Source organism: Halichoeres trimaculatus, unplaced genomic scaffold (assembly GCF_033239565.1).
Source record: "Halichoeres trimaculatus isolate MK-OKI-2021-1 unplaced genomic scaffold, fHalTri1.1 fHalTri1_scaffold_2, whole genome shotgun sequence".
Classification (NCBI taxonomy): domain Eukaryota; kingdom Metazoa; phylum Chordata; class Actinopteri; order Labriformes; family Labridae; genus Halichoeres; species Halichoeres trimaculatus.
Window position 1 is genome coordinate 35210551 of NW_027437180.1, and position 27317 is coordinate 35237867.

At 41.5% G+C, this 27317-nt stretch overlaps 1 protein-coding gene across 1 annotated transcript in view; it reads left to right on the plus strand.

Moving 5' to 3' along the window:
* Positions 1-27317, plus strand: part of LOC141809930 (alpha-1,6-mannosylglycoprotein 6-beta-N-acetylglucosaminyltransferase B-like) — a 191006-nt gene that overhangs the window by 98290 nt on the left and 65399 nt on the right. Inside the window, exons 7-8 of the mRNA XM_074697180.1 lie at positions 1332-1496; positions 15593-15762. Coding sequence (XP_074553281.1) covers positions 1332-1496; positions 15593-15762 — 335 coding nt within the window. The remainder of the gene's footprint in view (positions 1-1331; positions 1497-15592; positions 15763-27317) is intronic.

Sequence of the window (27317 nt, forward strand, 5' to 3'; positions counted from 1 at the left end):
CCAGCTTCCTCCCACAGTCCATAAACATGCTCACCAGGTTAATTGAGCACTCTTGATCGTCAGCAAGTGTGAGTATGTGCTTGAATGGTTGTCTGTCTCTGTGTCAGCCCTGTGATTGACTGGCGACCAGTCCAGGGTGTACCCCGCCTCTCGCCCAATGACAGCTGGGATAGGCTCCAGCCACCTGACCCTGAACAGAATAAGCAGTTCAGAAAATGAATGAATGAATTTTGTAGTAATGTTTGGACACTGGTATGGTGGCCAATAGGTGTCAGCCGATTTGCAAAAGCAACAACACAAATGCAAATGCAACAATGCGAATGCAAACACCACAACACAGCAAAAGTTCAGAGGACAGAGGACACAAAAAAGATGTGAAAGTAGGTTAGTGATTGTTTTCTTTTATAACTTAAGCTATGATAGATATAGCTCTAATGCTAATGTGAATAAAGAAAAATAAGTACTGTGAAGGATATCACAAGATGACATCCCAACAAAGCTATATTTATCATACATGAATTAAATCAGTTACTTACTTTTATCTTTTGTTTTGTTTTTTTCTGTTTGGATAAATAACCTCTTTTAAGATTTTTTTTAAGAGGTGTTTCTCAGTCCCGGTCCTGGGGCCCCCCTGCCCTGCATGTTTTAGATGTTACCGGAATCCAACACACCTGATTCAAATGATCAGCTCGTCATCAAGCTCTGCTCGAGCCTGATAACGAGCCATTCATTTGAATCAGGTGTGCTGGAGTAGGGTAACATCTAAAACATGCAGGGCAGGGGGGCCCCAGGACCGGGACTGAGAAACACTGGGTTAAACCGTTTGTAAAAATGTTGATTCCAACCCACAGTCAGCAGTTATTCTGCAGTGGTCTGTTCAAACTTGAGAGTCTATCAATAAAATGAAGAGTGAGGTTACGTTAGCTCTGCTTGGTGAGGTTGGAGTTGGTAGATGAGCACTGGTAGGACATAATAAGGATTCACTAACGTTACAAACGCGTCTCAGAGCACCGGGTTGTGAGGAACACTCAACAGATAGTCTGCTCACCTCAGTTTGATTGTTGTCACGTTTTAAACAATAGCTCTATGGAACTGCAAATATATGAGCTACCTCATCACTTTGCATCCTGTAAACTTGTAAACACCACAGATTCAGGCTTAAGGTGTTACTGCAATCACTGCCAAACTGATAGTCCTCACAGCAGCTTTAAAGGAAACTAAAACACTGATTGTGCTGCATGAAAAGTCAGAGTTTGAACAAATTCAGAATCAAACCACTTCATCAAACGTTATCCCTCTCTGTCTTTGTTTTCTATCCATTACCCCTCCAGGCTGCCTTTCGCACAGACCTCTCTGTACTGCTGGAGCAGGTGGGAACAGGGAAGGAGTCCCTCAGCTTCATGAAGCGCAGAATCAGACGCCTCGCTCAGCAGTGGGCAACGGCTGCCAACCGCCTGGACGTGAAGCTGGAGCAGCGCTGGAGGGACCAGAAGAAGGTGAGACAGAGGCTGATCAGAGATGTAAAATATGAGACAAAAACTCACATTTTGCACCTGTTTCTGAGAGCCCGATAGTGCCCTCCTGAGTGTGTAGTAACACTCTACAAAAGCTCACACTTCAATCGAGGAGTCAAGGTTAGCTAGCTACTTCTTTTAATCAGAGGTGAAGGCGAAGAAAACACAGTTTTCCACTGAAGCAGTCGAGCATAAAAAGCCTTTCTTTCTTGAGGGTTCTCAGATTGATTGAATGTGGGTGACAAATGATAGAGGAGAGTAATGATAGGTTGTCAGTCATTTCTGCCTCCTGCATTCTTCCTCAGTAAATACTGTGTTACTGTCATTATGCAGCTTCCTCTGAGCTGTAAAGTGCAAAATAAGACTGGTTGTAGTTGGCGCTGAAGCTGCTCAGCATGGACTTGAGCCCGGCGCGAGAGAAACAAAGAAAGGGATTCAAGGTGAGATGAGGGAGATGGAGTGAAAGGGTGAGGAAGTGATGATGATGATGAATGGTGGGGATTATGATAAAATGCCAGGGATGTGCCAGTGCCAGAGGGCGAGGAAGATGGAGATAAAAAAAAAAAAAAAAGAAAGGGTGGGTAGAGGCGAGGATGGTTCTGTGGAATATGGATTAAGAGAGGATTGATGCGGGTGAAGAGAGGAGTCTGAGACGAGGTAGAAACAAAGAGCAGACGGCTGAGGCTGCTATTGATGCTGAGTATTTCATTAAAAACTGGATTTATTATAAAACTAGGGGTGTAATATGAAGTCCCTCTCCTCCAAATGTCAATGGAAAAGCTGTGTAATTAAAACTTTTGAAGAAACTTTTTCAGCTGAGTGTAACCTTTCACTTTCCAGCCTCTTTTCCTACTTTACATCTCTCCTTCTGCTCTGCTTGTAATCTGTCTGTTATGAAAAGAGCAATAAATGAACGGGTGGATGTGAGTAGGCAGATTGCGCTCAGATTCCCCTCAGATTGCGCTCAGATTTCTGTGTGCCCCATCTATCTCTAAAAATAAGTTAACAAGGGTGGAAATAGTTCTCTGTCATTGAGATGGATGTTCTCTTTTCATGTAGTGCACCGAGGGGATTTGTTATCCTCTGTCATGGCTCTGTGGCTGCTTGAGCAGCCTTTATGCCGTACAACGTGCTGCTGCTATCTCAACAACAGATGTCCTGGCGTTAGCGAGAGTTAGCCTTGGCTGTCAAAAGCTGTTTATCACAATAATTAGAAGCTGAAGTGAAAATGGGTTTGTGTGTGTGTCTGACTGCTTATTGGAAATCTCTTCAGTTGAAGCCAACAGCAGCATCTCCTACATTTTATTTGGAAATTAAATCTCAGTGGGCACCAATCAAATTTACCGTTTTTGACTGCTGCCCTCACAGGGAGATTCAGTTTCATTTATTTAAAAGAAGCACTTACTCGAACACGTAGAGGGAGCACAATGTTGGATTTTAATTAACTCCAACCTCGGTAAGAACATTGTTTGATGTGAATTCACTCTGGCCTCGTGCTCACCTAACATTTCTCTTTATGAAAATCCATCGCTCCAGATACAAATTTGAGCATTCTGCATGAGTGTGTGGTGTTTTTCAAATCCTAAGGGGCTCTGTTGATTCAGCTCTGTTTCCTTGTTTGGCTCTCTCTTTGAGTGTGAGAGAAGTGGATGTTTACCCAGAAGAAGAATAAATTAGCAGAGCAGAGATGGTGAGTAAGGCAGGGAAAGAGGAAAATATGAGAAAAAGCAAGTCGACTTCTTTCAACTGTCAGCGGCAGGAGCTAATTCTTCTGGGTTCTTTTTTTTTTTTTTTTACCTCTAAATCACAGCCGAAGAGATTTAAGCACAGTCAAATATATTTGAGATGGATGCTTTTGTATGCAGAGTGCCGCTGTGAGTGAAGCAGAAGCCTGCTTTAGATATTCTTGGAAATCTCTTTTATTTTGTGACTAATCTGTCTATTTCCACAGAGCTTGTGGAGTTCAAAAAGAATACAATCAACCTCGACATCAAAGGAGACGCATTCAGCTAAGCTGCAGCATAATGGAGAGGTTTTCAAGAGATGATTGTGCAAATTCAGAGACACTGACCACATCCTGTTAACCTCCCACTGTGTTCTCCCTGCATGTCTGCTGTTACTTTGAGTATCCCAACAAGTGAATTCGCCTCAGGGAGTGTGTGTGGACTAGGGACGAAACAGTTTATTAAAAAAATGGTAACCGTTCAGTTTTCCTCATCCGGATTGGGGCGGCTGTGCTTCGTTCAGTTTGGTACAGCAGGACACTGTGGGGAGGCATGTGTGTTGTTTACATGATGAGCAGAGAAGACAGAGTTAGAGGGTGTACCTGTGAGGTTGTGTCGTTGTGTGTGGCTGTCTGGGAGCTCTTTAGATTCAGTGTGAGCTCTGATGACAGCGGGAAGAAAGTGGAGGATAAAACTGTCACTAAGTTTTGCCAACTTAAGCTGCGTTTCCACCAAGCAGTACGGGTCGGTTCAGTACGGTTTGGCACGGTTTGGGACAGTTAAGTCTGATCCCGTTTGCGTTTCCACAGCAAACTGTGCCCTCTCGTGGTGGGCGGCGTCTAAAGCCGGATGCCGGGAGTCGCAGCTGGTAAACAATAGCGCGACGCCATAGCAGCTTATCCCGCTATTAAATCCAACAAAGAAGAAAAAGCGACACAGTAAACAAAGAGCACGGATGGGAGACATGCAGCATTTCGTCCTCTCTGTTACTGGCATGTAGCTCTTTGATACACAGTGCAATCAAGCTTCGTTTCAGAGAAGTCTGTGAGCCGCCAGGAGAAATGCAGCCGCTGTCGGGGTAAGTGACGATTCTTTTGACCAATCAACCGTCTGCAGTGTGTTGCTCCACCTCCCGAGAGCGGATCGGTTCAGTCTGGCACCCATTCGAAAGGGTCCCAAAAAAGTGTGATGGCTCGTCTTGGTTTTTAGGGATCCGTCCCGGGATAAGTCAGTGGAAACGCCGCTAAAAGCACACCGTACCATGATGAACCGACCCGGACTGCTTGGTGGAATTGTGGCTTTAGAGACTTTGGCCAGTATGCATGTTTAATCATGAAACAATCGGGACCATTAGTCCTAATGTTCTGTTATGGAATGAACCATTCGGCTGCAACCTTAGCCACATGCAGGACTTACACCATAAAAGTGACTCAGGTGCAGATTATGTCATAATTAAAGGTATAATTGGTAGTTTGATTTAGATACACTTTTTGTTATGCTGGTTAAAATGATCTATATGTACCGATGGCAAGAAATACATGATGTGTTCTTAAAGTAGAGCGGAAAATAACCGCTATCTACAGCAGGAGTAAAACAGGAAAAACACCAACCAATCGCCATCCAGGGACATCTTGTTTGTAAACCAATCAAATCCCGTCCCCGTTCTGCCCGCCTCCTGCGCGTACATTTCACTGGCGTGCACATGATTCAGTGCGCGTGGCCGAGCTGAGAAGGAAGGAGCAGCTCTGCAGAATGGCGGAGAAGCTACCTATACCTCGGTTGCCCGATGCCGCTCCTCCAGCTAAACAGAGCAAGAAAAGAAAGACGGAGGTTTTCTTTTCTTTTTCTGTTCCCCTGCCTCTAACTAATGCCCCTCTCGCTCGACCTCGGGCATGTCCCCTCTGACCTGATGGGGTACCTGGCTCTGGGCTGTAGTCCGGATCAGAGTCTAATAAACTCCCACCACAGGGGCTCTGACAAGCAAAAAAAACTGTGATATTTGGTAAGTCACAGGTAAAAGTGGACGATTCTAGCATGACAGTCGCGAGTACTGACAAAAGCCATGTTTGTTTATTGTTTTTTAGCTTTACGTTTTTACGTTTTGGTGTTTCCTTACCTCTAAATGAGACATGACTCGACGTAGTGCAAAACAAAGCAATGTGCTGAGTCTGGCTTTCAGTCATTCACAATCATAGTTGCGAATCAGCGGCGCTCGTGCTTGGAGCGGGGACGTTGCTTTGAAGGAGCTCCAAGGGGAGGGGGAGGAGGGACTTGGCGGAGTCCTGACGAGAAGCTACATTCAAATTCATGCTAGTTTTTCAGGACTGCCAACCCTGCCTTTAAGAGGAACCTCCTGGAAATCCCCATTGGAACTGCGCATGTTTGCCACTCAGTAACAGCAGTAAACCTGGTGAGCGGTAGCGGTGTGACTGAGAGAAGATCAAAAAAAACAGTTTTTAGCTGGAGAAATGAAGATTTTATTACAAGAATTCACAAAAAGCTGTTTTTAGTGAGTCAATCATGTAAACAAAGAGAAAGAGAAAGTTTGGTGATCTTGAACAGGATAAATCTGAGTGGTGTTTCCAAGCGCACAGTAGAAAACCTCAATAATAAAATCAGTAATATGAAAGCTGCTTTTTCCAAAACAAGCACTGCAGAAATTCCCTAGTACCTTGATGAATAACTCTTAAAGCAGTTTATGAACTCCAACATTTCATCACCCATATCTACAAAGGACCCAGATGTATTAAAGCAAAGAGTGAATCAAACTGGCGGCAGTGAGCTTCACTGTTCAGAAGCAACTGCCCCAAATGATCCAGGTGTGAATACACCCTTTGTGGCTGTTGGTGTCTCCTGGGACAACCAATAGTGACTTTCCTTACAAAGGAGTTGGCATGTTGAAACTAGCAATGTTTCCCTCAGCTTTAATGATGTTCGAAATGGGAAACAGCCTCATTCTTTCCGTTTTTTCATGACTATACATGACAGAATTTATTTAAAATATTATGTTAATGGTGGGATATTAGGGTATATGGTAATCTGGGGTGTTGAAAACAACAACTGTAGACCGACAAACTGTGAGAATCCCTGGTGTGGAGCGTGCACATTTGGTGTGTTTATCAGCATATGCCTAACTGCTCATCTCCCCTCTCCCTGCCTCTGCCCTCCTGAGAGTAAATTGACCCCTGACTGATGAAGTGTAGACAGTGTAGCGGACTAATGGGATATGGAAGGTGAAGTGATGAAGGGGGGAGTATTAGGAGGGGGGAGAGGAATGTGACAGGAAGGAGACGTGAGGGGAAAGAAGGAGGAAAAGGCAGACTGGAGGAGTGAAAGTAAGGATGATGGAGAAGGTGAAGTTAAGGGTAGAGTAGCGGTGTTTGGCAGCGCCAGCTTGTGTTGACAGCTGTGGGCCACCGAGTCACACACTCACACCCTCACAGTCAAACGTATCCATGCAAAATCCTGTGCTAACAGATGCTAAAGCAGGCATTAGCATTCTCCTGTCGTTAGCTTGTTAGCGATGAGTGGAGTAGAGTGGAGCGGTGGAGTGCTTTCACATATTGAGAGCCACTTGCTCTGGTGTGTGTGCACCAAGGACTTTCAAGGATTTTACACACACACACACTGGTATTACATGAAACATCCCTCAGATCAAACATGAATCCTTATGCTTACCCCACTTACATAATCCCATAAGAAATCCTTCAGAGTCGGACGGTGTTTTAGAAAGACCTTGATTTGTGTGTGAGGGGTGGCGTGTGAAAACACACACCCAGCAGACGCAGCATTATAGACGTGAGTGAGATCTGTGTTTGTTGTTGTCGTGCTCCTCTGTGTGTCTCAGTGGGTTTGGCAGGTCTTTGTGTTCAATCCCCCAAAGATGCTAAAAGTAGTGAGTAGCTTCAGATCCTTTTGAGAATCCCCTCAAGCTGACAGCAAATGAGCGAGCGTTCACATTGAAGACATGCAAACATCCACGCACACACAGAGCTCATTGATGTTTGTCAGTGTGAAACAAATGCACGCAAACAAACAGAAACAAACAACATTCAAACTCCATCTTCAGACGCACACCATCTGGGAGTACCATAAGTCCACTGTATAAAGAGCTCCACTCTCGTGTATGATCAGACTCCTGGGGGAGGCAGCTGGCCGTGATAACAGGAGTTTATGAGGAAGCTGAGCTTAAGCTTTGGAGTTTCTCCATGGGATCGCAGCTTCATACTGCAAAGCTTCATTTACAAATGAGAATCTATGCAAGGTTGTCTTGGCGGTGATGTTGAAACACCTGCCTTTGTTTACACCTTGTTTTCTACCTTTGATTCTTTAGTTCTCTGTGATAAAAAGAAAATGTTCTGATTTTTTTTTCCCACCTTCTCACTGATCTTCTAGCTGTGTAAGATGCTCGACTCTGGTCAAAAACCCCTCGACAACAAACGTTAACTTTCACTAACATGAGCAAAACCAGAGGCACAGTGATCGTGCGATGTCCAATTAGCGAGAGCTTAAAAGGTCTGACTATCTTATAACAGATAAGACAAAGAGGTGCATTTACCATAAACTACATTTCCCATAACAACTACTGATTATGTTACCTGTGAAGTGACGGCATCCCACCACTAGATTGCAGTGTTTTCACATCAGTGCCATTTTCCTGAATCGTGTGATTGAGAAATAAAACAGTGATACAAAAATGTCCAGGGAGAGAAAAGTTGATGCAGATGAAGCCTCCTTGTCAAAGAGTTTAATAAACGTCAGCATTTTGGCACCAAACACACAGCTAAGTATGCCAAAGTGAGCCTTCGAGACAAACTAAAAATAGTGCATTTAGTGCAAACTGTTATCGCAGCAGGATGTGTTCAAGAAAGCCAAAACCAAAAACAATGCAACAGTGAAATCTTGCTTTATGTGACTAAAAAAATTTCCCATGCTGCAGTCTTTTACAGAGGGTCCATTTTTGAAGCAGTTGCATTTATTTTACATTACATTCAGCTACATTTTATACTGTCTTATAGTTACATCTGGCCAACCATTATGCTGATGTGGCCCCTGGTGAAAATGAGTTTGACCCCCCTGCCTTAACCGGATCAGGGTTGTGGGTGGCTGGAGCCATCCTAGCGCTCTTCAGGCCAGAGGCAGGGTACACCCTTGAGTGGTTGCCAGTCAATCACAGGGCTGACACAGACAGGCAACCCTTCACCTGCACACTTTCAGACCTGTAGGCCATTCAGAACCACCAGTTGACCCGATGAGCATGTGGGAGGAAGCTGGAGTGGACAGGCAAACTCCACAGACAATTGACCACCTTGCACAACCTGGGTTTCAATCTTCTTGCTGCACTAACCACTACACTGCCATGCAGCCCCATGTCAAATAAAGAATGTCAAAAGAAAGAGTTCAGAGTTAGCTGTGATATGAGGTAAAATTATTAGCTTCCATTAGCATCAAAATGGTAAACAATGTGGTGAGAACCTTAGAATATTAACTTGGCAAAGCTTAACAACATGAATACTTTTATACTAGATTGTGGCCAGGAAGCTAAACAAGTGTAAGAAACTCTCAGTCAACGGTGACGACAAAGAAAGTTAAACCATGAGCAGTCAGGAATGATGGCTGCAGTGTTCGAGGTAAAGGTGAACCGATCGTAGAGCTCAGAGCAGGGGGGGGCTGAATGAGTGTGTTGACTCAACCACTATTGGCTGCGAAGAATCCATCGCAATGGGACCCTTAGCCCCTAACCTTAAGCCCCCCACCGCCTAACCCTAATGCTAATCCTTAACCTCTAATCATAACCATCTATTGTTGGACCCTAACCCCAACCCCTTACCTGTTACCCTGACCCCTAATTCACGCATAAAGTGTGAGCAACACACTGCGCAGTGCTCATAGCAGCTGGATAACTGAGATCCCAAGATCACAGGAGAATCCCACCCATGAATCCCCGTCCAAAACCTTAGATTTCCTCTGGATCTGACCTGCTGATGACTTTTGGCCATGTGCCAGTTACCTAGTTTTAATAAACAAGGATGAGTTTTACAATCAGGAGCCAGAACATGGTGCTTTATTTTGAAATGAGCAGATATTTTGATCATTTTCGTGTCTGCAGAGATTGACGCGTTTCTGCAGTGCACTCTGGCAAAAAATAGACTCTCAGTGTAACAGCTGTACGCAGCCATTGGTTATTGTGGGGCCAGCGGACCGTAGAGTGTGCTGTGTGAATGCAATGATTGACTAGTGTGGTTTCTAAGAATGTGTGTAAGAATGTGCGTGGAGTAATGCGTGGCATAGTGCGCTGCATGGCGTTCATGCTTTATCTGTGAATTAGGGGTAACCCTACATAGTCTAACCCAGTGGCCCCCAACCCCTGGGCCACTCACTACTCAACTTACATTATTTCAGTTTGATTTATTTTCTGATTCTGAACAATGTTTTATTTTGTCAAATGATCAGACTCTCTACATCAAACCTGGGCAAACTACGGCCTGTGGGCCACATCCGGCCCTTTGTACGTCCCTGTCCAGCCTGCGTGAGGCCAATCATAAACATAAACATAAAACTTGTGTGGGTGCATATGTCTTAATACTCCATCTATCACAGGCACTGAACAAGACATTGTGTATTGAATTCTCTCTCTCCTTCACTGGCACAGTCAGTCTCCTCCACCTGAACTCTCTTGTTCTGAAGAGAGAGTGCTGTCGCGTACACGCGCAGCGGGTATGCGCATCACACACCGAAGACAGACACAACTTTACGACGATACGCGTTTCACTATTTTAGAGTCAGCCTTCTCACTATAAAATTCACGCTGCTCTTAACTTTCCTGATTGAAGAGGATGCTGCGTTAGAGCAGAGCTACGTTAGTTTAACTCACGACATGTCATGTCAACTCCAAAAAAGAAAGAAAGGAAACAGCTAAGGCTCTGATAAACTCTTCATCAATAAGTGCTGCACCGTTATCTATCTCTGTCTCTGAGGTCTCCTGCAGCATCTCTGGATCAAACCAACTAAGAGAGAGGGGTGGATGGTTTCTGAGTTTTCGATATAACGCCCAAGTACGGGACTTGATTTGACTTAGTAAAATATTAGAGCTCACAGAAGCATACTTAAATTTTGGGGACTATCAGGAGAAATCACAAGCCAGGAGAACAGCGGGAGAAAGGGTTTAAAAAATGGGAGATTCCCCCCATATTCAGGAGTGTTGGCAGTCTGCCAGCACTATTGACAAAGACAAAAACTTAAGACATTTCCTCTATCATTTTAGGATTCAATAATTGTTTTTTTTTTCTACTTGACCTATACACCACAATTTTACATAACCTAATATAAATATTTACAGAGTGCTTTATTCTTCTGATTATCAGTTCCAGTTATTCAAAATATTTAATTTAGAGCATTTTACGATGGAAGAAAGTTGGTGGCCCTCTGACACAATTCAGGTTCCTCATGTGGCCCCTGGTACAAATTAATTGCCCACCCCTGCTCTACATCATGCCTGTCTATGACTCATTCTTGATGCCAAACCCCCAAGCTAGCAAAATGGACAAAAAGCAAACATCTTTGGTGCAATAAAGGTTGGGGATTGCTGGTCTAACTCTAATGTTAGCCTTCAACTTCTAATCTTAACCTGAACATTTTTTTTAACATAAACGTGAATGAAATGTTCATGAAAATTATTTGATCAAGGGTTTTTGTTCATGTGCTTGTATCTGAAGTAAGTAGCTCTGTAACAAATTGGATATTAAACTCCAGCTTTACTCTACTCCAGTACAGAGGATGTAACATTTGCAAATGAAGATAAATGCAGCCTATTACAGCAGAAGTGAAATTCCTCATCAGTACTCTGATCATGCGCTCTAGTCTCCGTTTGTGTAAAGCAGCCTCATCTTGCTCGTATAAACTTTGCATTCGTGTATGGATGCCACTTTTAATGAGTCCAGTCCAGACTTATTCAGCTCTCCTCCCTGCATGTTTTTCCTCATATTTATTTAGCTCTGCTGCTGCTGCTGCAGCCAGAGTGTGAAATTCGGCTCCTTCTGTCTCCTGAATTTCCTGTTTGCCAGTGTTTGTGTGCTGCACTCTCACCAGCACCACAACCGCCACCGAGCCAAGAGAGTGAAAAGCACTGGCGCCACAGATTCTCACTCTTGCCATCTGCCACCCAAACTGTAATTAAATTTCACTTATCTTTTTTATGAAGCAGAAGTTAATAGAGCAGGCTTATTAAATCAGGGGACTTTTCACGCCAGCTGGAGTGTCGCTGGAGCTCGACGCTGCCGCACACGCACCATTGTCTTGTGTTTTATACGCACTTTGCACATGTTCACTTCAGCATCAGTTGACTGACTTCTGCAGATGTGCTGCGTTTTGTCTCCCTAAGCTAAATCAAATAATTAAATATCATATTCTGGAGTCTGTCTCCCTTTGTGTTATTGAAAATCAGTTCACTCCTGGTTCTTCAATTCTGCTCTTAGTTTGAGACATTCAGCCAGAGCAGGACGTGGGAAACTTTCTGGCAAACTCCACACGCTTGGCTTAGAGCTCATTTCCATGTCGCATGGAGGTGTTCATGCTGCGTTGGTTAATCAGGATTACTCAGCAGAGCAACATTTGGACATGGTTGTGTTTAATCTGCTGTGAAAGGCAACGTGTTGTTCATTTCTCGGTATGAAGCACTAATTATGCAGCAGCTTGCTGGACATGCATGATAGGACGGAACGCTAAAAGTTGTTTAACACTGCAATATCTAGCCTGAGATAATTCCTACACATGCATTACATGATGCTTTAAAACAAAGGACAACTTTCCCTCTGAGGATGAGGAATTAGTTACTGCAATTATCTACAGAGGCAGACGGTGCATATGAAATGAGCTGTACAGTAAAGTCCAGAATGATGGATTTCTACATCCACATGCTGTTCCATTGAGGCGTGAGGGGATAATTCATTGGGGATTTTAAAAGAATTACTTTTCGGTTTCCATAATTTTCTTTTGGAGGAGTCTGAAATTCTAATGATTCTAATCCTCAAACTCATTAAAACAGTTTGCACTGCCGGAGCTTAACTTTCAAGGAGCTTAACTTTACACAGTATGCACACATCTATAAATATTATAACCGCAAATGAGATTAAATTTAATCTACTTTGGAATGTACACATTTTATATTATTCATAGAGAAATTGCTGGAAACCATCTGGGCATTTTGTTCCTGCAATGTTTTATTTTGATGAATGTACACTGGTTTATTCTGAATAACTGGAGGTTGGTTTTCTAAAGGATGTGCTCACAGGAAACTACTGATTTAATTTCTATAGCTCCCACTTCATGAAACTGTAATCTGCCAGAAGGACGTCATTAGTCAGCAACCAGCCGACAACTCATGTAGTGAGCTAGTGGGATTGGCCACCGGAAACACCAGCTATGTGCTTCATGTCCAGTTCATAGCCTGCAACCTGCTGTTGGTCATGCTTTTTAGCTTTTATCTTTGAGTCAAACAATGAGGTGTTTCTTATCACCACCTGTACATTAATCTGAACAGACTGATCATTAGTTCCTCAGATATAAAGAAAACAGTTGAATTTATTTGTTGTACTTAATAAGTTCCTTTCCTTAAACCTGGCTTATGTGATGATCTTTACAGATACAGTATGCTTCGTCTTGTGTCCAAAGGCAGGTTTTTTTTTTTTTTTAACAATATTTTTTATTAAAGTTTTAGACACATATCAAACTTTGTATCAAATATACAAACATTTTCATTTTCATTTATGTCCTCTCAAACAAGTGCTCATTCACACATACACACACACACACAAAAATACAAATAAAATAAAATAAATTTAATAATAATAAAAATAATTATAATAAAATGATTATTATTATTTTTGTGTATTTTCATCATTATTATTATTATTATTATTATTATTATTATTATTATTATTATTATTATTATTATTATTATTATTATTATCATTAATAATAATAATAATAATAATACACACAAATAAAATAATAATAATAATAATAATAATAATAATAATAATAATAATAATAATAATGATAATAATAATAATAATTATAATAATTATAATAATAATAATAATAATAACAATAATTATAATAATAGAATTAATAATAATAATTTAAAAAAAGATAATAAAGAGAAAAGCTAAATAAATAAATAAAAAAGGCAGGATCCTTTCATAATGTTATTCAGTCAGTGTTATTCCTTTCATTAGTCAAGAATAACATGAATGAGTCCCAAATAAAGGCAAACTCCTCTTTTTTACCTTTAAAAATGTATGTCAATCTTTCAAGTCCAAGACAAGTCATCAACTCCTTCTTCCATATTGTCAATGGCAGGTATTTGATAGATGTCAGTATTAAAGAATTTTGCCTTGCCTTGTGTTGCCTTGCATTCTGGAAAAAGTTTCTTGCACAAAAGAAGAGTTTCCAAAACAAATGCATTTCTTAGCAAGTGTCACAACTTTATAACCCGACACGCCAGATGAACAGTTTCATTTATCCGCCACAGAAATATTTCACAAGTCCATCTGGGTAGCAGCTCTTCAGATTTGTTTTCAGAGGCGGGACCTTCAAAAAAAATCATCAGCTGGTGATTGGATGACGGTTCTCATTGACACACTCACCACAGACCAATCCACATCAAGCCACGGTATGACGTAACTTATATGCGCTGCTGCTGAGAAACAATAGACGAACAACTACAGGAACACGAGAAACAGCTGTGATAATGGCGTTGGACGACCGCTGCCGTTTTCGTAAAGATAACTTAAGAATCAAAGGAACGCTGACAAGTACGAAAGTCTGCTGACGTCACGTCTGCTCATCACTTCCGCTGCTCTCTTCCCTGATTGGGCCATTAAGAATTCAGCTGAGTGAATTCATTGGTCAATGGAGCCTGGCAAGGTTTATCTGCAGGATTTCAGAAACTGAATCAGGAAGGTCCATCTGCTCTGCAAGGTTAACATCTTAATGACAGTGAGTGATAGTGCTAATGGGAAACCGAGTCTTTATCCTGGAAAAACAGTACAGATTCTGACCATGGTTCACTTCAAACAACACCAAACATGTCGCTTTTGTCATAATGCTTCAATGGCTCAGAAGTGTCCCCTTCGCTGTCATACACTGTTGTTATAACCTATAGGCAAAACAATGATTATTCTGTAGAAACATATTGCTTGTAGGGATGCACCAATTCCAATCCTAGTGTTGGGTATCTGCCTGATCCATGGTGTTGATCCAGGCAACCAGCTTTATGCCTTTGTTTTTTTTTGTATCTTACCTCTGATGCGCTTCCTTTGTTTTATGCTGCATTACCAGTCTAAGGGGTATAAAAGTTTACAGTTGAACAGTAATTTCTCTGCATTATGAAACTTTATTTTTACCAAACTGCTGCTAAGCATATAAATATTATATAGTTTAAACGAAAAAATAGCATCAGTAATTTCAAATACTAATTTTTTGCATTGTACCCAAAACTTTACCAGTCCTATCCCACACTAGGGCATGCAGGTTATTATTTGACACTGTACTGGATCAGTATCGGTATCAGTCAATACCCCAAGATCAGGTATTGGTATCCATATTGAGACCAGACAAGTTGGATCGGTGCATCCCTAGTTGCTTGCGGGCCCTGTGAGGACTTTATAGGTAATCTTACAATAGTCTCACCTTTATGTTGTTGCCTGTTCATAATCAACAATTTAAAATGAGATTATTGGCATCAGAAGTGGTTATTTCTCTGCATCTGTGGTTGGGTTTGATCTTCAGAGAAGATCACTTGGCTTTGGATCCCAGGAAAAGTAAAGTTTAAAGGAGATCTGCCCTCCAAAACAAATGCATTTCTTGTTCCTGACCATGGTTCACTGCAAACAACACCAAACGGGTAGTCCTCACAATGCCTTTTAATTAAGTTTTTGTCTATTTAAGAGCATAGCTGGCTTGATTGACAAGCAGCCCACCTTTAGCTGTCTGTGAAGAGGCTTAAGACCCGCCTCTTTGCCACATCCTAACTCAAACTTGGCGAGGTTGAGTAGATCATTTTCTACCTGCCACCCACGATAGGCTTCAAAACTCTGTATTATAAACATATGAGTGATGTAACAGAGATGACATCATTTCTTATTTAGTGGTGCTGGACAAAATGTGAGCCAAAAGTTCCCAAGTTAGTTGATCCTTTTTGGAAGATAGGCTTATTTTTACCTTTATTTACCTATAAATGTTAAGGAATCATCACTTACACTCTCACATCCAAAGAAGAATAACCCACTCGCTAATCGTGCTCATCATGTTTCAGATTCTTATTTTCCACATTCTTTCCCTGTCTTCCTCCAGATCCTGGTCCACGTCGGCTTCCTTACAGAGGAGTCTGGAGATGTCTTCAGCCCCAAAGTGCTGAAGGGAGGTCCTCTGGGAGAGATGGTCCAGTGGGCTGACATCCTCACCGCGCTGCATGTTTTGGGACATAACCTGAAAATCTCCATGTCTGTCAAGGAGCTGCAGGGGTGAGTTACTGTCATCTCAAACCACTGAGTGCTTAAATGCTGAGATTGTTAGCTTTAGCTGTTATCGAGCTGGTGATAAAGGATGTAATCAGGAGCCGGCCACAGTTTTAATCCTGGATCAACCTCTATCTGGACTAGTATTAAGAGGTGGTAGAAGTGATATTTTTCCGATTGACCATCAGCGTCACGTCGATGAAGAAATCCTTCAGACAGGGACATTAACTTAAAAACAGAGTCAGAACATAAGTGGGAGTTTGAAGACTTGAAAAAGGGTGTGGCATTTCCAACCATACCATTTTATTTACTATCTCAAATGTCCACCTATATTTTAACGCACTTATTAAAAGGGTTACGTAATGTCTGCAAGGAAATGACCTCTAATGAAAGGTGCAAAAAAAAAAAACATGACCTTTTACAGCCCCTTCATTATTAATGTGCACATGCACTCCCAAAGAGTGCATTAAAAATGTGTAGTAAAACATTGTGCTCTAATTACACCTCACTTCCACTTAAACCAAAGAGCTACGAGGGCCCTAAGGTGCTGTTGATTTATCTGTCGCCGTATCGATCCTGTATTGACACACTCCTCCGCTTCCTGTCAGCGTGTCTGCACTGCTGTGCGTCTCTTTATCCCCTGCGTCAGCATGCTTGCATGTTTTTGCTGACTGTTACAGCAGTGGTGCCAACACACACGCACACGCACACAGCAGAAGCAAGGCACAGACGGATGGATGGATGTAAATCCACCCTGTTGGAAGAGATCCCTCAGGCTTGTTCTGTCCAGTCTCTGCGATATCAACCTGATGGCCGAGGCTGAATAAATCATACAGGTTGTCAAGCTCCCATGAAGATGGATGACTTCTACTGAGTACTTAAAATTATGCATTCTCGGGGTATTAGCTCCAGCAGATGTCTGAATCACGCTATAGATGTCTACGTCTTTGTTCAGCCTTGATTGGGGTGATCGTCTTTGTCTTTTTGCCATCGTTGATCACTGGCATGACACGTGTAGAGAGTATAGATCAATATAACGATGTCTGCAGAGACCCTGCTCGACTCTTTTACACCGTGCACTACCTGCGACAACTCCCACAAATCATGGAAGAAGTATTGTATTGACCCCAGCCTTTGGCAGTCATTCTGTCGACATATAACACCTCTGCAGGGAGCAGGAGAGAGGGAAACCTGCAGGAATTTTTTATATAAAAAATGAGTTTGGAGATGGCAGGGACATCTACTAGGCTGGGTTCAGTTGTCAGAGTGGAAATAGATGGCAGGATCATTTTTACTGTGCATGTCGCTGCTGCATCTTGGGACCTCCTTTTTTAAATTGGCCTTTCTCACAACCTGACCTGTGATGTTTGGGGAAGTGGCAGGCTAATCTAACATACCAGCATGAGGGATTATTGTGCTCACCTTGCTCACATGGAATAGCTTTGAAAGAGGAAACAGCTTTTAGCTTTGGATTACTCTGGGATGCAGTCTAAGCTTTCTGTAAACTGCAGTTGGATCCTGACTCAGTCTTTTATAAACACTGGTGGGAGAAAAAGCACATTGACGTTGCCTCCTGATGCCAATCTTTACACATGGTTTCCTGCAGAAAAGGTGTACCGTTTTTCTTTTTCTTAAACATGTTGACTGTTTTTGTTTTAGCAAGGTAAACAAATGTTTGTCTGTTTTTTTTTTTGTTGGACAAAGACTATGGGTTTTCACTCCATTTGTTCCTGAATTTGGCAGTACTTTAATTAAATTAATTAAAGTAGTCCTTTTATCCCTACAGAAAACGATTTCTTAGATTTGTTTTTGTCATAATGAGCTTATTTGTAGATCTCTGTATATTTGTGTGTCAGTAGTCTTTACAGTATTTCATAGTTGTTCATTTCTCCATCAACTTTAAATCACTTGTGCATATTTTTGGTCATAAATATCCAGATTCTGCAGCTCTTACTGTCTCCTCTGCCTCTCCACAATAAAGTGAAAGACATCTACCAAACACGGGCAAAACATTGACTTGTTTTGTTTGTTTTTCCCTGAAGACAGACAGGTAGAAAGATAAACAGACTCGACAGAGCGGCAGACAGACACACAGAGATGTAGCCAGTTACAGTCCAACAGTCTGACAGTCTGTACCCGCCGGCAGACGAAGACAAACAGAAACAAACAGAAATCACCCAAAAGAGTTTGCTTTGTGGAGTCCAAACACAGATTTGAAACTTTCCTGGTATTTTTCTTTGAGCAACACCGACCCAAACTAAATTGAACAAAAAGCACCCCAGGCCCACCCACTTCCACAAGTCCAGGAAGGTTATATGTGCAGAGTCTGCTCTCATTGCCACACAAGAGAAGTTGTAATTGGCTGAGGAGGCCACAAAGTGTGGCTGTAATTGGTCGCAGAGGGAATGATTTGGGCTAAATGTTTACTGTAGATGATGTTTATACCCTGGGTTGTAGTTTCCAGTCGATGAGCTCAGGCTGCTGGATGTCATTTGGTACTGATGCACATTTAGAGAGCAAAGGGACTCACTAACACACTGTGTCCTTTCTGGACTAGTTGAGATTTAGTGGAAACACCCAAACCATTGACTGCACATAGAGTGGACAGCGTGGCTTTGCCATTTACCACTGTACGGTTTTGAAGCCAAAATTCCCCCATCACCGGTGCAGCCATTGGTAGTAGATGTGCAACCAGAGTGTGCAGTAGAGACAGTGAGGGATTCTGGGAGAATCTAAGTGGAGCCAGGTGACAAAAATAATAATCATCTTTTTTCTTTTGAGAGTCTGATCACTTCTTGACTCGACCTCCTGACATATTTTACTATCCCTGAAAAAAATACCCAAGAATGTCAGCTGTCAAGCATCATTAAACGTGATGTAATGCCTAATTTTTGACCTCGTATAACTAATGAAACCAAACTTTTCAGAAAAAAGAGGACTTGAATACAAGGCAGCCAAATGACATCTTCAAATCACCACAACAATCGAACATGAAAAACATTTCTACAAGGTGTATTCATTTTTTAAAGTTTGACCACAGCCCATCTGGAAAGACTGGCTGATGGATTTTTTGACCTATACTGCAGCCAGCCACCAGGGGAGCAGATTTTGTGGTGACCTCACTTTGAGCTGAGCAAGATGACGTCCATTTTTTTTAAGTCTTTGTTTCAAACACATTTTATATCTGAGTAATTCTTGATGAAATTAACTGATATGGATGTTAACAAAACATGTGTTTGGGTTTTTGTTTTTATTCTCCCCTTACTTTAGTGTGACTGTGTTGATTTGTGGCCTTCAGGTAGGGCGACCAGGTGCTTACAAGCCACATGTGGGACAAGGAGTGTGTTTATGTGGGACAATGTGGGACGCATTAGCACAAACCTGAAACATAGGCTAAAGTTTGAAACAATGTCCATCTAACTCTGAAACATTAATATTTCTGTTGAGACCGAGCTTATAATTTTATAAATAACATGATTTTGATTGGTTGCACACAGTGTGCACATTTGTGTTTTGCTTTTTTTCTCCCTTTGATGGAATTTTTCCAGTTCAAAAGATAAGGAAATGCATACCCATAATAGGAAATAATACCCATAACTATTTAAAAAATCTACTTGTAAAAGTTCAAAAAAGAAATGACAAGTTTCTCAGAGTTTGTGAAATATTAGGATTGTTTATATTAAGTGTATCAGCAATTTTTTGCTTTTAGTGTATGTTCTCAGCTCTTAAAGGTCAACTCTGTGTGCCATAAAACAAAAAGGCACAGGTGACAACATCTTAACTTTCTGCGCAAGCTGTTTCTGTAGGTTTTACATCATGACATGTGGTGCTTTACAATTTACTCATTTCCGGGTGCAGTGAAGAAATACCAGGTCAAGTCCCGAAAACGCTTGCTGTGAATCTCCCTGTGCTGGTTTCGACCTGCAATAAACATGTCCCTGGCTCCTTTTTTCTCCGAGGAATTTCATGTTTTTCCACCAAAATCTGCATTTTAGTGTCTGAGGCTTTAACCTTTTTTTTTCATGTCAGTGGGCAGGGGTAAGGAAGACGCAGTTGACAGGTCGATGAACTCGCCACATGTACGTTTATATTGATTGACAGCAGACAAATGTAATGGTAATATCCCTCTTTCAGCTATTACATGAAATCATGCTTCAGAAGAGAGACTACCATGGGAAAAGTGATTAAAATATTGTGCAGTCCCACACAAAGCGGGACACCTGGTTACCCTACCTTCAGGGTGTAATGAAACAGGGAATCATTCAGTGATAAGCTGCCTTTCCTGTGACACAGTGGAGGCATATCTTCAGCTGTCACTGTGCAGTCGGATGAACTGATGAGAAAGTGTGTATGGACAAGCCTTCGGGGGATGAAAGGGGAAACAGCAAAGTGCTGAGTTGACATCTCTTCGAGCTGGTGCTATGTTTACTCAAATATGAAAGTAATGGTTTGTTACTGGGAGTCTGAATTCAAACCATTTCGTTTCCATATTTTTTGATAACTTCTGCACAAAGCAGAAATTAACTGGCGTCAGACCGGAGGTAATTTGCCACAGACTTTTTCCATCTCCCCATCTGCTGAGTGAGCACTCTTCACGATCAGGGCGTACCGAGGACGATGATGTAAATGAGTGTTATTTTGGTGCCAATTTGATTGTTGAGGCACCCGAGATGAATTGGTGTGCTAAGGAGAAAAGACTGCAGACTCCAGAGGTTCAGCCGTAGGTGTGTGATGATGGATGGTCAGCAGCTTTTGCCTTATTCTGTCAACGCTTAAAATGAAAGAGTGGAAACGTCAAGAATATCAAAAGAGGAAAGAAACCAGCACAGGTGAGCAAAGAGATGGAGTCTGCTAAGGTCTGCAGCACCCACTGGATATGTTGTGGAGAGAAGGAGCACTTATCTTATGTTGGCTTTAAAATCAATGTGTCCACTCCTTTGTTGTGTCTCAGTCTCCATGAGCTCATTTACACCTGAAAAGCTCGTTCAGCTCCAGCGGTTAGAGGGAGAAGCTTCATAAAAAATACATTTAAGGGCATTAAGAGGAGCTTAAGTGTTCTTCAATGCACGATATCTGGTCTTATTTGCCAACTTTATGTTTCTTTTGGCTATAATGTCACAGTAAAATGTAACTTCAGCGCCCAAGTGCTCATCAGCTGGTTATGAAGACCCTCCAAAAGTGCTCTTCTGTGGGCTCCAATGGCCTTTTGGTCACCCACTGGGGCAGTAGTCCAAGAGCTTCTAAAGTGTGAGACACAAGGAAGAAATTATCCCTGATTTATATGATGGAGCTGTGACTTACTCCAAATTTTCACCTTACCTTAAAGTGATACTCTGGGATGGAACAAGTTGGGTCCTATCACAAGGTTTAGGGCAGAAATTACCCCTACAGCAGTGTTTTTGTGCAGCAGAAGCCCAGAGGGCTCTCACCAAACACCCCCACCCTGCTCCTCTGCCGGTTTCCTCTGCACTCAGACGGGGCCATATTTTACTTGACCAAAAACACAAATAAACGGACTCCCACCGAAAAAATCTGATATCGGTCTGCATTTACGCTTTATTCAAAGTGAAAGGCAGGTCATCCTCGCTCTCATAATCACTCATCTTTACATTGCATAATACGTCTTGGCAGACTACCTGTGTTTGTTTATATCTGGCACACCGTGCGCACGGACTGATACACTAAGCGGTGAGTGCCTCGTAGCCAGCTGTGGCTCTGCAGCGGAGGTAGCGCCGTTTAACACCACGATGAGAACTAGAGCCTTATTTAGCGGTGTTTTTGTGTGAATGTAATGCGCTGAAAATTCTCTAAATAAAGCGTGAATGCAGACCGATATCACACTTTTTCAATGGGAGTCTGTTTATTTGTTTTTGGTCAAGTAAAAATTGTCCCCGTCTGAGTGCAGAGGAAACCGGCAGAGGAGCAGGGGGGGGGGGGGGGGTGTTTGCTGCTCTATCCCAGAGTATCCCTTTAATACAAGTATTGGCATTTTTTTTACATACAAGCATTCAGTACCTAATTTTTGTGGTTAAATAACCTGAAATGAGACATTTTTCTGGATTTCATTTTTTTCCAGTGTGTCTTTGATCTCATGTTAATGTTGCTGCTTTAAGTAAATTCAGGCCATGTACACAGCCAGTTATGTCCAGCATATATTTTCATACTTCTACGCCTTTCATCCTCACAAAACCAATGCTTTACGTCACTAAATGATGTTTTCTGAAAACTCCAGCCAAAGTGAAGATTTTAGAAAACTCTGGTTTCATGATTTCGCGTAGACGCAGGCCAACAAAGTTTTCGGTTCTGAAGCTTCAGGGTCGAATGACAGGGGCTCATTCTGATTGGCTGGCTGGCTGATGTTTGTTTTTAAAAATACCCAGCTACTTCTGTACACTGCAAAAACTATAATCTTATCAAGTGATTGTGTCTCACTTTCATCAGAAAATGTCTTTTTAGATTCAATATGAGCCACATTCACCTGACCAGTCCAGAAAAATGTCTTTTTTCAAGTTATTTATAGACAAAAACGAGGTCGGAATTGTTTGTAACAAGTTAAAGAAACCTGCCAATGAAACAAGAGAGTTACTTGTGGAAGCAATTTTTTCTTATTCTATTGGTAGATTTTTGTTTTACTAGTTAGAAGCAATTCAGACCTCATTTTTGTCTAAACAACAACTTAAAGCAATTCATTTTTCTGGATTGATGAGTTGAACCTGGCTTATATCAAGTATAACAAGACCATTTTACTTAAAATAAGACAAAAACACTTGAAAAGATTTCAGTTTTTTGCTGTGAATAAGGACTAAATCTCATGTAATGGTATATTTGTTGTTATTTGAAATGTATCTGACAAAAAAACTTCACTGGGATCATTTTTTTTTTAACAATAGTGTCCTGACCAACACCAGCAGCATCACGCTATCCATTATGAGACCAGTAAATTTTCCTCCAAGCAAATTCCAGGATGCAGAAGCAGCAAACTTTAAAGTATTTTTCCTCATTTTAACACATACTCTGGGGACAGAGAGAAGAAACAGGTCTTGTGACAGGGTCACAGAGCAAAGACTGGAGCTTCCAGTGTTTTTCAAATGAAATTTTCACACAATTAGGGGGGAAACAACTGGAGTATGGCCTTGTAAATAAGGAGATGATTCAGTCTGTGGGTAAACAGAGCAGCCCAACTAGCCTCAGCCTACAGAGAGCAGTGATCAGTTGGAGTCTTGAGAATTATAATGATCTTCAAAGGTAAACGGGATCAAGAGAGTGAACGCACTGAGATAAAACATCACACACCATGGTTGGATTTTAATTAGTGGTCAGACCATTTAGATGACTTAAGGTTAAATCAGTGCTACTGAACCTTCGTGTGCTTCTGTATGTTGCAGCCTGTATACAATGTTCAGTCTCTTGATGGTGCTCAACACCTTTATCCCCACTTTCACTTTTTCAGTTCAGACCACTGAAGTTAACAAATCAATCAGTGTCATTAAACTTTATGAAGAGTTTTACTCTTTATTTAATCTGCAGAATAAAGTTTCACAACTTTTTTGAGAAATCTTTTTAAACCAGGTACATCATTACTCTTCTTTCTCGTACCATTTCATACTTTTTCGCCACATGCACGTCTGATTTCCACAATATTTCATTCAAAGCACGCGCAGTTTTCCTTCTCTTACCAAGTGCAGTATCACCTTTAAGAGCATGTGAAGTGTAACTTTTCACATGTGCAGTACTGCTTTACATAACATGCAAAATTACTTTTTGCATCATGTGCAACACATAAGTAATTTTGCTAATTATGAAAGAACTTTTACACACAAAGAAAAAACAAAAAACTTGACATTGCACATTTTTTGCATAATGTGCAAGATTACTTTTCTGTACCTGACTTTTTTTTTTTTTTTTTTAATTATCATTGTCAAATGCAAACCTCCTTTTTTCTACAGGAATTATTTGTAATAATTTTAATATCTGACACCTTTAACATCATCTGCTGTACGCTCTTTCAGTGCCATTACTTGAACTCAGCTTCCTTGTTTTTTGCTTTAAACTAAATTTATTAAACTATTAAATTTGCACCTTTCTTGTTTGTATTCCATGTGTCCGTGATGTTGTCCAGCTTTTACGCATGTTTTCACATTAGTTTTGGCGCGTCCTTCTCTTACTTTTCCTTCAGGATTAATTAAGTGCTGTCGTGCCTGGCCTTATCTCATCCAAGCGCTATAGGGCATCTGTTATCTTGCTATAAAGCTGGGGAGAACTGAGTGTTACCTTTGGGCCTTAAGCCAGTTTAGCACAGCTGGTGTGTGTATTTGTGTGTGGTTAATCTACCTACTGGTCTGTGTGTAACCGTGTCTGTCGTGTGATAGGGTGTGTTTTGCTCGATAAGAAAGCCTCCGTATGGGCATGTGAATCCATGTGTGTGAACTAATGCTAGTTTGCATCACAGGCACAACGCCGTAAGTCCGGTGCTTTGGCCCAGAAATGGCTTGCATAACCCAGGAGATTAATGCAAAAAGAGCTATCCTCTGGGGTTACGTAAGGCTTTAAAATTGGATTGGTGTTTAGATTATCTCAGTTACACACTTCTTTTTTTCCTCTGTATTTTAATCTGACCTGTACGAGCTGTAGTTTGACCAAAACTAAGGTCGTGGACACTTAATATCCTGATAATATGATTTCTTTTTCTCTTTTATAATCATAAAGTGTGTGCAGTTGCTTTCCATTACAGTTTAATTTCTCCGGCTTTAGTAAATTAAATGTGCCCTGACCTTTTAAAATAAGTTACGAAGCTTTATCTGAGTACATCAGCTCAACCTCCAACAGGATAAAATGTATATCCCTCAATATGCAAAATTATGGCGAGGATAGAAACTTATGTGGGTGGTACAGGGAGTTTGAATAAACCTGAAGTCTACCTCTGCGCCTCCTCTCCTCCTGTATCTTCATGTCTCCTCTCCCTGATAGCTCCACCGTTTGCTATCATTAGACTGAAGCCTGCAGAGGAGCGTCAGGGACCTCGGTTCACCTCGGTTCTCCTGCAGGCTGGCTACAAGCGGCCTCCAGCAGATGAAAACACAAGCACAAACACAGCCCCCAGATGTTCTTTCTCTGGCAATTCGGCAGTTTCTTAGTTTCCTGAAATCTGTGCTTTGTCTTATTTCTTTCATTACTTTTATTCTTCTCCTGAATCTGTTTGCTGGTTTAAGGGGAAACAACTCGTGAAGCAGCTGACTCCAAAATAATTACGAGTGCAGGGGAGAAGCTTCTTCTCTGTGTTATTAAGGAAGTGAGCATCCACGCTCTTTATTTAGGAGAACCTGCTGAGGTGTATGAAACCCCTAAAGGGACTTCTGAGAGTATTTTTTAAAAGGAAGGTAGCACATTAACATTAATCAGTTGTGGGAGCTGTGTTAGTGTGTATGTTGAGAAAGGGAAATGGAGCGTCAGCGTGTCTCTTTGTTAAAAAACTAGAGCGTGCAAATTAGTCCTGGGCGCAGTCTGCAACATTTGCTTTGAGAAAACAAACCACAACCAAACTCTCTGCTTCTGCTGCAGCTGCAGGATATCTCTGAGTTAGATGTGTAATTAAACAGCACACAAGTTTTGCGCTTTTGTAAAGTCAAGGTATAATTTCATTAAGCATTTTTTATTGTCACTTTCTGCTTATTTCACCTTCCTTCAGAAGAAAAGTTTTGTGCTTTCACTCCACTGAAACTAATTAACAGATTTTGTGAGTGTGTTGCCAAGCAAATACACAAAGATTTGAAAATATGATACATTTAAGCCTCCAGGGGGCACAAAACTCAACATAAAGTGAAAGTTCCTTCCAAGAGATTATTTTTGCATTGACCTGAAGGGTTTAAAAAAATAGGTTTGCTCACTTTTCAACCTTTTCAACCCTGCTCTCAAAAATTGTTAAAGAGGGATGTCATACCTCCCATATCGTAAATGGCATGAGATCTTTGGAAGACTTGCAAAAATCATGGGGTCATCACATTAGGCTCTTCTGATTGGTTCGTGACCGTAGACTGTAAAAATATGGACATCATCAAACGCAGCTCAAAGTGAGGTCACTACAAAAACTGCTCCCCCTGGTGACCAGCTGCAGTGTAGGTCAAAAACTCTGTCTCCCCCATTCATTTGAATGGAGCTGTGGTCAAACTTTAGAAAATAAATACACCTCATAGAAATGTTTCTCATGTTTGTTTGCTGTGGTGATGTGAAGATATTATTGGGCTGCACTGTGCGCAAGTCCTCTTTGTTCTGAGAAGTGTCTTTTGTGTTAGTTAGTAGAGGTTAAAAACAGGGTTTTATGTTACGTTTCACAATGATTGACATCTGTTCTGGCATAGTTCTTTCATGAAAACCCATTTTTATTTTTTTGGCTTTTAACCGAGCTTGAGACTCTGCTCATGTTTTAGTGTCTTATGGTTTATTTTAAGAACAATGAAACATTTATTTTAGTACCTGCACCTTTGTTTTATTGATTTATTTGTTTTAGGGTACGGTCACACTGGCCATCCAGACCGTGCAGTGCGGTGCTAGCGATTACAGCCGTCACACTGCTCCAATATTAACCAGACCTTATCAGGTATCACACGGGCATGGTCCGCCTAGGTCATCGTGAAGCGTCTGTTTACATGAAGCGCAACCTCATCAGAGTCAGCACAATGAGTCACAGAGAGCACTGCTACAACTCTTAGGGACTTTTAGACTTATGGTAAGTTGTTTTGGCCCGACTCAGCCCTCTAACGCCCCCACTTTTTTAAAAAAAGATTACCAAGAGATGGGTCTGCGGCGATCATACGTCAAGGATCACACGCACAGTCTGCATGCTTGTGCTCATGCATGAAGTAAACCGTGCTGAAGCGTGCTAAAGCAGAGAAGTGAATCGTGCTCAAGCTTGACATGGTTGTGGTCACATTAGCCATTCGAAACGTGCTTCAGGGCTGAAGCGTGCTTAACCACGGCACGGTTTGCCAGTTTGACCACGTCCTTATTTACTTATTTGTTCTCGCACCACTTTTTATGTACAGCACTTTGTTTCAGCTGTGGTTGTTTTAAAGTGCTTTGTAAATAAAGTTGAGTTGAGTTGAGAAAGATACATCAGGGAGGAGAGCCAGGAAGAGATTAGACTTTCAAAAGAAAAGTGCTAGAGTATTTTTTGTTACCCAGCTCCACACAGATTGTCTCCTGCACAGACTCCGGCTGCAGATTGGTGGCAGAGTCTGTAACCTTAGACGGGGGTATCATGGCTCAAAAACTGCACAACGGTAACAGAGCTTTTAAGAGACAGAAACCAAAAAGGAAGAAAACATAAGCGTGAGAAAATACAGATATATTTTCAAAGTAAATCATGTAAAGCTAGCTCAGGAGTATCAAAGTGTCAGTATAAAACCCCTGAAAAACACAATGCCCTCTCTTTAATGAGTATTTTTAAAGGAAATTAATGATTTTATTCCAGTTTAAGATCTGAATACTCTGCTCCGAGCTCCTCTGATAAACTCCCGTCCTTGTTCTCTGTCCTTGGGCCTCCTAACCTTTCTTTTGCTCTCTGT